We start from the raw sequence: 11,196 nt of genomic DNA on the forward strand, positions 1-11,196 counted from the left end.
AGACGTGTTAAGAGGAAGAACAAAACCCTTTGAAGAAGTAGCACAGAGAAGAAACGTGTCCATCAAAGCCAATGTTGAAGCCTTGAAGGAAGAAAGAAATGTAAGGAACAAACAAAACAACAAAAAAAACAGAAGTAAAAGACGTGTTAAGAGGAAGAACAAAACCCTTTGAAGAAGTAGCACAGAGAAGAAACGTGTCCATCAAAGCCAATGTTGAAGCCTTGAAGGAAGCCTCCTGTAACAGTACAATCTGCAGATAACAAAACACATAAAACTTTGAATATACTGGTGAGATCAAAGATGAGAAAATGACAAGTAGGTAAGTGTTTACTCAAATATAATCCAGCAGCGAGGAAACCACCACCCAAAATTCCATTTACATTTAACACTCAGAGAGACCTGGAAAGCTATAGTAGGAACCAATTGATCTGAAAATAAAGTTAGAACCTGTCAAGCAGTATCAGGTGCAGAACCATGTAAAGGTTCAAAGAGTCCAGGTCGCTGTATTAAACATGAAGGGTTTATGTTTAGACAAGATCATACTACTGCATACTCAAAGATCAGATTGTTTTATATTATATCGAATCACGGAGACTAGAAGATGGCAGCACTCAAATGTTTCATGTGATCACTGAAGCTTCACCGGATAATATATCACCAAATTTGTTGTTTGTAGCAATGATGCAAACTGCACATATGAAATAATCAACTCATTGGAAGTATTTACACAATTTCCAAACCGTTATCAACGCTGACTAGTTGGCAAATACACGTACCTGTTTGGGGTCGCAGCATTGTCCACATACATATGTGACATACATCAAGATATTCAGAGGCTAGTGTTGTTACTCGTTTCATCCATAAAATAGTGGCCTGCAGAGAAAAAATTGCATTGGCATCAGTGTTATATGAGTTCCACAAGAAACAAAAGAGAGGGAAACAAGTAAAGGAAAATGTATTGTCAACCATACTTCCAAGACATTAACTTTGTCAACAGAACACAACTTGTCACGCCGTTTCCGAGCTGTCTTGAAGGCAACATGAGCAATTCTATCAATATGGAGAACATAAGAAATGCGTTAAAATATTAGTCCGTAGTACTTAACAATCTATCCACGGAAATCTGTATCTGAAATTTTCAATCATGTACCTCGTAGGTAGCATAAACCTCAGTGTTGAACCCAACTTCTTCGCCATTTGCACTGGTCTTTATCCCCCTTGGCTCTCCAAAATAAATACCTTATCATGCATATATAAAGATACTGTCACACTACATAATGAGAAAAACAAGAACTACAATCAGTTTAGAATTTTAATAAACTAATTAAACTGACTCATGTAAAATCTTTTACAATCATTAGATCAACACATTCTACTACCTCTCTCTTCAAGGCGGAAACATCCATTAACTGTAAAAAAAAAGTATAAGAAATGACATTAATGGAGAGGCGAAATCCTCCTTCTTGGCTGGCCAAGAGATAAGCGGCAGCTTTGAATGGCTTCAAGGCATGAATCTCATCAAACATCCATGGAAATATCACCTATATAAATCAAAGATTCCAAAATTGTTAGAAGCAGGGTGAACCAATCATCCAAGCTATGAGCAATTAACAATATAATTAAAAAAATACTCGAAACCTGTACCTCTCCAGTGAAGAGTAAATGCTGAATTTTTTTGAGTGCTCTTCACTTGGCTCCTTGTGTATCCTCCATGGCCAACATGCACCTACGAGAAAGAGAAATGATATTACAAAGGGCACAATGTCGGATCCATAAGAAAGGAAAAACAGAGAATAAGTTTGGCTAGGAAAACAATTGAGGGAAAGAAACATAAAAACCTGTAAGATAGAAAACAAAGAATAAAAATAGAACCTTGGCCTTTGAGTTTGGCTCTGCAGCCTCCTACCTCGAGTCCACCAGCCAACAGAACAAACATCTGGGCTCTTCACTTGGCTCCTTGTGTATCCTCCATGGCCAACATGCACCTACGAGAAAGAGACATGTTATTAAGGGCACATTGTCAGATCCATAAGAAATCAAAACGAAAAGCAAAGTTGGAAGGCAAACCATGGAGGAGAGAGAGAGAAGCTGAGTTGCTGGTAGAGGAAGCAAGAAGGTGTGATCAAGAACATGTAGCAGACACCTTAGTTCTGGCTTCATGTCGGATCCGTTTTTATGTTCTGAATCTACTTGGTCCTCCAAAGAAGTCTGAGTCATTGCCCTTCAGGTTGGAACACGAACACGGAACACCACACACACCTGTTTCACCCAAAAGAAGAAAAAAAAGAAAGAAACAAGACCATTAATTAAGATTTGTATATATACCTTTTTAATGAGTTTGAATGATGTTGTTACTTACAGTTAGAAACGCCAGGTGAATGACAAGAAAAAAGCAGAGTCGAATAAACCATCGTCAGTCCGGGTAGGAACACAGGAACACACCACATGTTTCGTTTCACCCAAAAGAAAGAAAGAAACCCCATTAAAGAGCAAAAACTCCTGTTTCGTTTCACTTTAATAAAGGAAAAGCGGAATATGAAACACAAAAGACCAATTTTGATTACCTTTTTGATCCATCAGTGTTTTGATGTTGTTTTCATCGTCCTTAAGTTTGGAACACGAACACAACACCTGTTTCGTTTCACCCAAAAGAAAGAAACGAGCATTGAGATAAAAGAGAAAGAGAGAGAGAGTAAAAAAGGAAATTACCGATTCAATGCATCACCTCAGAGCACACAAAATGAAAGTCTCTTTAACAGTCAGACATTGGCCTTGCTGCAACAGCTTATATTAAGTATGGAGAGACCACGATTGAGCTTCCCTGCAACAAAAAAAAAAAAAACAACGGAACACACAAGAAATCTTACCTGTTTGAGAGTGAGTGAATATAACCCGTTTAGAGAAAGAGAGAGAACTAAACCAAAACGAAGGGAGCCAAGAAATCTTACATTTTGTTACCTTCTGCTAGCGCATCTTTTCCTACAAGCTGCACGCATAAACACAACGAATTTATCACAGATAGAATTATGTGCTAAGACTGTTTTCTTCTATAACTCAAGCCAATAGTCATACAAGGATAAGTGACACGTACCTGGAAATTTTCATTAAGATCTGCAACACCTCTCTGGCCTTTGTGCTGATGTTGATGAAATCTGGATCGAACTTCTCATAGAAAGATTCCAATGCCTGAAGAATAAGAAAAAAGCATCTTTTTATATACAAGAATTCGAGATAGGGAAACCAAGACAGGTAAAAAAACATTAATAATGCTTATACGAGCCTGCGGCAGTTCTCAATCGAGACATCGTGGAACATCTCTCATCTGAATGTGTGTGTACACAGCAAGAACATCTGGAAAACACCAGAAACAGAGGACCAACAATAGCCCATATTAGATAAAGCAACCGCTAGGCAAAAGGTTTATGGATGAAAGGTAACCTAAAAGTTAAACTCTGAAATCATACGCACTGCCACAATGCTTTCTCTCAGAACCTCCCACACTGTAATCCCGTCCCTATTCGATCTGCATCAAAGAAAGACAGAGATGTTTCACTTATATAGAAAGAAAAAAAAAATCGGTTGAGAGATATAGTGCAGAGAAGACAAAAACCATCCATCAAAACCATCACTCATCGATAAAAGGAAGAGCAAGAGATAAATCATGTTTGAAAAGTCCCTGATGGCACAGTCAAAAACTCAAAATCCAGTCAATTAAAAAAAGAGATAGCTGACATATATTACCAGAGGGAAAGAGGAAGAAGTACCTGAATAAACTATGTCCAGCCTTTTGCATCAGAGGAGCTTAGAGTTAGCAGACCTAAGAGACATTAAAAAAAAGGCAATGAATACAAAAACTAGTTAAAAAGGAAAAAGTAAATAGGAAGGAATTGATGATCATCTGAATGTGTGTACACAGCAAGAGAATCGAGAAAACAGAATATTCCTTTTTCGGGGTCTTACAGTTGCAAGGGTTTTGACATTAACAGAACAACGGATCTTGTGGTTGTAATAAAGAAGATGATAATAAAAAGATGTAGCACAGAAGAAACTAAAAAGATGACATACCTGAAGAAAGGTTTATCATATCAGTCCCGGTGCATCCACCATCTCCATCAAACTAGTTAAAAAAACATTGACTAGTAAGACCCCGAAAAGCTAGTTAAAGAAAGGGAGATAATTTCGTAAAAAAAAGACATTGAATACAAAAACTAGTTAAAAAAAAGGGACAAAGTACTCTTGAGTCTTACAGTTACAAGGGTTTTTGACTCTTGTATGAGAGAAGGCTCTCAAGAAGTGGCTTGGTGTGAGTTAAGCATTGCAGCACTGAAGCTATGAAACAAGTATTGCCTGAAGGTGTTAAGCCTTTTGTATGAGAGGAAAAGATATACGAACAAACTCGTTTGTAATAAATCTTTCACCAGCGAAGCGAAGTGAAGAAGCCAAACTTGCAAATTTATACCTCTCGCTGGTCTCCGAAGACCAGTGAACAAATTTCTTCATTTTGCGGGTAGTATAAACCATCTCCAGAAAAGCTTGTTTAGCTCCATCAAGTCCAGCTGCAATAATTAAGCATAAGTGTGTTTCCACATATTCCATCAAAAAGGGAAACAAGAAGATTAGCATACGATAACACTAACCAACATCATACCCAATTCACAGAGGTTTTGGGCTTGCAGGAAACTGAAGCTGAAGATGGAGATGCTACGGTTCTCTACATAAACAAGGAACAACAAAGGAAAAATTCAGTGAAGCAATCAATACTAATACATAAACAGATCACTTTAGAATCTACCAACATCACAGTCACCTTCAACATTTAAGGATAAAAAACAAGAAGAGAAAGAAGCAAGACAAACCTTATTCTCCGGACATTCCAACGCCTAACATATGAACACCATTAATGCCAGAAACAAGCAAAACATAAATTAATAGATCAAGTATGGTATTCAGAGAAGCTTCAACCATCCCGTGCAATTAATCCTTAGATCAGAGCATGATTCGCTTGCAAATTAAAACACACCTGCAAAACTAAGAAAGAAACGTAAGGTAAAAAAAAAAAATAGAAGAAGAAGTAAAAGACGTGTTAAGAGGAAGAACAAACCCTCTAAAGACACAGCACAGAGAAGAAGCGTGTCAATCAAAGTCATCATTGATTGATATAAGCATCATCCAAAACCTGAAATAACAAAGTAGGAATCATGTTATTAGGAAGAAAAAAACAACAAAAACAAAGTGAATATTCATAAACAAAATACTAATACAGATGCGTTTAGAGCAAAGAACCCATGAGAACGCCTGAGGTAGATCAGTCAAAGCAATCATTGATTGGTAAAAGCATCATCCAAAACCTGAAATAACAAAACGACAAGTAATATTCAGAAACAAATAATAGAGATACGTTTAGAGCAAAAAGGTTTATGGATGCGAGGTAGCCTGAAAGTTAAACTCAGAAAGCATAGGCACTCCCACAATGCTTTCACTTGGAACCTCCCACACTGTAATCTCGGTGCCTGGACTATCTGCATCAAAGAGAGACATGGAAAACATCCAATCAAAAGGACCAAGTCATGTTTGAAAAGTCCCTGATAGCACAGTCCAAAACTCAGGAAGCCAAAATTCAAAATCTAGTTTATAAAAACAAAGAAAGAGATAACAAAGGGAAATAGAACAAGAACCTGAATAAATCAAATGTCGAGCCTTGTGCATCAAAGGAGCCCAGACTTAGTAGCAGACCTAAGAGACATACAAAAAGAAGCAAATAGCGATATCGATCAAAGCATCATCCACCAGAATATACAACAACAGAAGGACAAAAAAATAAATACAATATATAAATTCAAACCGTAGGAGGGGTGGGGGTGTTGAGTGAAAACTCAGAAGTGGGGAAGCAAGGATCGGTTCATAGACGCTCTCTCTCCCAAAACACCTGCAAGACGAAGAAACTTACTTAGGCGAACCAAAACAAAAAAACAGAGACGCATTAAGAAGAAGAAGAATTCAATTGAAAGATAGAGACCAAACCCAAGAAGAGGGCGAACGATGATGATCGGATCATAGATTCCCCTCCCAAAACAACCTGCAAGACAATCAGAGACGCGTAAGGAAGAAGAATAACAGAGCGAGAGCGATCAATAATAGCATAATCCACCAGGAATCTTATCTACAACAACATACACAAAGACATGTTAAATAAATCAAACCGTCTAAGGAGGCGTGAAAATTCCGAAGGAGGAGCGGGCGATGATGATTCGCTTCCAAAAAACCACCTGCAAGAGTACGAATAAACTTACTTAATTAGAGATTAGGAAGAAGAATAAACAAACAGAGGGAGCGAGAGGTAAAAATATGAACATAATAAAAAAACAATTGAGAGGAAGAGACCAAACCCTAGACGAATTCACAACTCAGTAGATGAATGTCACTCACGGCACCGCACCATCAGCGTCACCAAGAACAACAACAAAAATAGAACAAAAACAAAAAGAAGAAGAGATGAATAGTGATGTGGTTTTTACTCGCAGTAGAGAGAGCGTTACGTAAAAAAATAAAAAGTGTAACATTGCAATGCCACCTAATGGAGCTGGAGTCTTTTGTGATGGTCTTCTTCTATACCTTAACGTTGTAGAGGAAACTGAAGCCGAAGATGGAGATGCTACGTAGTACGTACTGTTCTTTATCTACATAAACAAGGATCAAAAATAGGATTTTAATATACAATTAATGCCTTAACAAATTTTAGTGAAGCAATCAATCATAATACATAAACATATCACTTAAAAATCTACCAACATCACAGTCATTATCCACATTTATGATAAAAAAAAAAAATAAGAGAAAGAAGGAAGGCAAATACCTTATTACCGGACACTCCAACACCTAAAATATGAACACCAATGCTGCCAGAAACAAACAAAACAGACATTAATAGAACAAGTATTGTATTCAGAGAAGTCAACTTACATAGCAAGAACCGGAGATCCTGAAACACCAGATAAAAAAAAGAAGTTAGACCAAACCAACAAGCAAGAACGATGGTGAAGACAGGAATAAGACCAAATTATATGCGAAGCTGTATAAAAAGCAAACCTCTGGTTTAGAGAGGAGCTTAAGTAAGAGCCCGATTGAAGAAGGCTCCTTGGACATTACTTGACTGCAGTGTTGGGCTCAGAACCTGAGAGAGAGAAAGAACAATGGAGGAGAGAAGAGGATTTGGCCATAAAATAGAGGTCTGAGAACAACCCCTGCCGAGTAAGATAGATTCTCCGAAGTGACACGTACCTGGACAATTTCATCAAGATCGTCTTTTTCCTCTGCAAAACCTCTCTGGCCTTTGTCCTGATGATGTTGATGAAATTTCGATCGAACTTCTCATAGAAAGATTTCAATGCCTGAAGAAAAAGAAAAAAAGCAACTTGTTATATACTTTGAGAGAGTAAACCAAGACAGGATTGAACTGAGAATACGTAAGCATACCGTTGAATACTTTGAGTAGGAGGTGAAACGCCAAAAAAAACCATGGCCATATCCTGGAACGACCTGCACGACAAATGTTTATTAAAAATTTCCAAGCAACATTCACAAGCAACGCCAAAAATCAAAACATAATCCAAGCTTCTATTCACAAATTGGACAATGATTCAAGTTATGGCCTGACGTGGTTAGCATGCAATACAAATTACAAACAGTCTATTACTCTCAGCTGTCATTTCAGAGCATCTAAGCTTTTGAAAAGGATAAGCAGAGCATACTTTTGTTTACCTTGCCACTGTTTAACGTCTTCCATATATAATCTTTTGGCTGTGCCTGACTGATAAAAGCTTTCCCACAGCCAGAATCACCAGGGATGGAACCAAGAACAGAAGTGAAAAAGGATCGAAAACACATTGACAACAGGAAATGAAAGCAATCAACAACACATATCTTCAATTGACTATCGCTGTTTAAAACAAAACAAATTGAGAAGGATAAGTAGAGCATACTTTTGTTTACTTTGCCATTGTTTAACGTCTTCCATATATAATCTTTTGGCTGTGCCTGACTGATAAAAGCTTTCCCACAGCCAGAATCACCAGGGATGGAACCAAGAACAGAAGTGAAAAGGGATCCAAAACACACTGACGACAGGAAATGAAAGCAATCAACAACACACATCTTCAATTGACTACCGCTGTTTAAAACAAAACAAATTGAGAAGGATAAGCAGAGCATACTTTTGTTTACCTTGCCACTATTTAACGTCTTCCATATATAATCTTTTGGCTGTGCCTGACTGATAACAGCTTTTCCACAGCCAGAATCACCAGGGATGGAACCAAGAACTGAAGTGAAAAGGGATCGAAAACACACTGACAACAGGAAATGAAAGCAATCAACAACACACATCTTCAATTGACTATCGCTGTTTAAAACAAAAAATATTGAGTAATTACCTGCCCAGCAAGTAGAGGAGTATTGGCAGCAAGCTTTGATGCAACTGGCCTAGGCGTACGTACAGGCCAGCTCTGACATTTTATCAACCAAACCAATTTAATAAGTGAATCAAAATTAAGACCAAATGAACACTTAAATAGAGAGACATATGCAGTCAAACACAACACATTACCAATATTGATAGGGACAGAAACACCCCCGGAGGATGTACACATCACCGGATATTCACGCAATAGTCTTCAAAAGCCTCCTGTGAGATATGAAACAAAATAATCATCATAAGCCAGCCACAGTCTGTCGTTCGTAATGGTAAAACGAATCATAAACGTCAAACCTTTATGTCTGGCAAGAATATAAATCCAAACTTTATAACTTTTATGTCAAAAACATGTTAAATCAATAAATGAAAAAGTCAAGAGGACGAAAAACAAACCTTGGATCGTGGCAGAATCTCCTTCAAGATAGGCATCCTCAGAAGAAGATCAAAGGCATCCTCCTTCAAGATAAACTGAGACATAAGAGAACAAATGTTAACTTGTGGTTGTAATGAAGACGGATGGTAATACAAAGATGTAGCACAGAAGAAGAAACCTTAAAAAGATGACAGACCAAAGGTAAGATTTTATCACATCATCCTCCTATCTGCATCAAAGAGAAATACATTTTTGTTAAAAAGACATATTGAATACCAAAAAAATAGTTAAAAAAGACAAAGGTTAAGAACAAACTATTGTAGGAAAGAATCTGTGGATCATCAATCTCTCATCTGAAAATGTGAGTACACATTAAGAACATCATCTGGGAAACGCAAGAAACAAAGGACCAACACTAGCCAATATTTGAACCGATAGGCAAAAAGGTGTAAAGATGTGAGGTAACCTGAAAGTTAAAACTTAGAAATCAAACTCAGTAATCCTGGATCCTCATGATCTGCATCAAAGAGAGACAATCTGCATCAACGAGAGACATTAGCTGATCTAAGAACACTAAAGATAAAATAAAAGGGGAAGAGGGGACCGTCAAAGAGGCAACAGAACCGAACCAACAACGACGACAGATCAAAGGCATCCTTCAAGTTCAAAATAAACTGAGACATAAAACAGAACAAAGGTTAAAAAGAGAAATACATTTTCGTTAAAAAGACATAATGAATACCAAAAAATAGTTAAAAAGGATAAAGTTTAAGAACAAACTCGTGTAGGAAAGAATCTGTGAACCATCGATCTCTCATCTGAAAATGTGAGTACCAATCAAGAACATCATCTGGGAAACACAAGAAACAAATGACCAACACTAGCCAAAATTGAACGGATAGCCAAAAAGGTGTAAAGATGCGAGGCAACCTGAAAGTTAAACTCAGAAATCAAACGCTCCCACAATTTTTTCTTTTTTTCTCTTTGAACCTCCCACACAGTAATCCTAGTTCCTCATGATCTGCATCAAAGAGAGACAGATGTTGTTTTCACTTTATATAGAAAGAAACAGAAAAAAACGGTTAAGTGGAAGAAGACTACCTGAATATGAACCGCAGAGAGGAAAAATACAAGCCATCAAAACAGTCACCAACCGATCAAAGCATCCTCTTCCAAATACAAGCCATAAAAACCTTGAGGAGTTTTTCTTCTTCTTCTTCTTGGGCGTTTGCTCATGGTCTAATTCATGCATTGGTATGTTTGTGACACTCCTTTCCCTGCAATTAGTGAGACAATCAAACGTGAGAATTAATCAAGAAAAAAAGAAGATGAAATTAAGTTGCATAACCTGAATTAAGCTCAATCAAACGTCAAAGTAAAAGCATAACCTGTGATCCCGACGCTTTGGCCAAAGATGCCGGGGAACCGGAGATCCTGAAACACCAGATAAAAAAAAGAAGTTAGACCAAACCAACAAGCAAGAACGATGGTGAAGACATGAATGAGACCAAATTATATGCGAAGCTGTATAAAAAGCAAACCTCTGGTTTAGAGAGGAGCTTAAGTAAGAGCCCGATTGAAGAAGGCTCCTTGGACATTACTTGACTGCAGTGTTGGGCTCAGAACCTGAGAGAGAGAAAGAACAATGGAGAAGAGAAGAGGATTTGGCCATAAAATAGAGGTCTGAGAACAAACCCTGCCAAGTAAGATAGATTCTCCGAAGTGACATGTACCTGGACAATTTCATCAAGATCGTCTTTTTCCTCTGCAGAACCTCTCTGGCCTTTGTCCTGATGATGTTGATGAAATTTCGATCGAACTTTTCATAGAAAGATTTCAATGCCTGAAGAAAAAGAAAAAAAGCAACTTGTTATATACTTTGAGAGAGTAAACCAAGACAGGTTTGAACTGAGAATACGTAAGCATACTGTTGAATACTTTGAGTAGGAAATCAACCAATCGACAGAGGGAGAATGTTTTCTCTGGGCAAGCTTTTTGTCCAAACCTCAGAAGACCTGCAGAAGAAAAGAAAAAGAAAAACAATGCTAATACGAGTCTGCGGCAGTTCTAAAACCAAACACCATCTGGTTTATCTCAATCGAGATATGTGAATATGTACATCTACAAGGGACGATAGGGAAGCAGCCATGAACGACATAACTACCTGAACAATACGAAGGGTTGCAGAAGTCACATGATCTGAAAAGTCTCCTCCAGGAGGTGAAACGCCAAAAAAAACCATGGCCATATCCTGGAACGACCTGTACTACAAATGTTTATTAAAAATTTCCTAGCAACAATCACAAGCAACGCCAAAAATCAAAACATAATCCCAAGCTTTTATTCATTAATT

The 11,196-nt window shown here is 37.6% G+C and overlaps 1 protein-coding gene across 2 annotated transcripts; it reads right to left on the bottom strand.

Annotated features, from left to right (window-relative positions):
* On the bottom strand, positions 1,682 to 4,454 carry LOC104716459. Of its 2 annotated transcripts, XR_002034514.1 has the most exons (6): positions 4,419 to 4,454; positions 4,248 to 4,323; positions 4,066 to 4,117; positions 3,765 to 3,817; positions 3,439 to 3,523; positions 3,279 to 3,351 (listed from the first exon to the last, which is right to left on the bottom strand). XR_002034514.1 is itself a non-coding variant. In XM_019233817.1 (4 exons), the coding sequence occupies exons 2-4, from the start codon at positions 2,215 to 2,217 to the stop codon at positions 1,687 to 1,689; spliced, it is 303 nt and encodes a 100-aa protein (XP_019089362.1). In that variant the 5' UTR covers positions 2,218 to 2,259; positions 2,360 to 2,531; the 3' UTR covers positions 1,682 to 1,686. The 2 variants fall into 2 exon arrangements, 1 of the variants encoding a protein (XP_019089362.1); XM_019233817.1 differs by lacking the exons at positions 3,279 to 3,351; positions 3,439 to 3,523; positions 3,765 to 3,817; ... (1 more) ...; positions 4,248 to 4,323; positions 4,419 to 4,454 and adding exons at positions 1,682 to 1,726; positions 1,873 to 1,985; positions 2,068 to 2,259; positions 2,360 to 2,531.

This window comes from Camelina sativa, chromosome 2 (genome assembly GCF_000633955.1).
Source record: "Camelina sativa cultivar DH55 chromosome 2, Cs, whole genome shotgun sequence".
In the NCBI taxonomy this organism is placed as follows: Eukaryota; Viridiplantae; Streptophyta; class Magnoliopsida; order Brassicales; family Brassicaceae; genus Camelina; species Camelina sativa.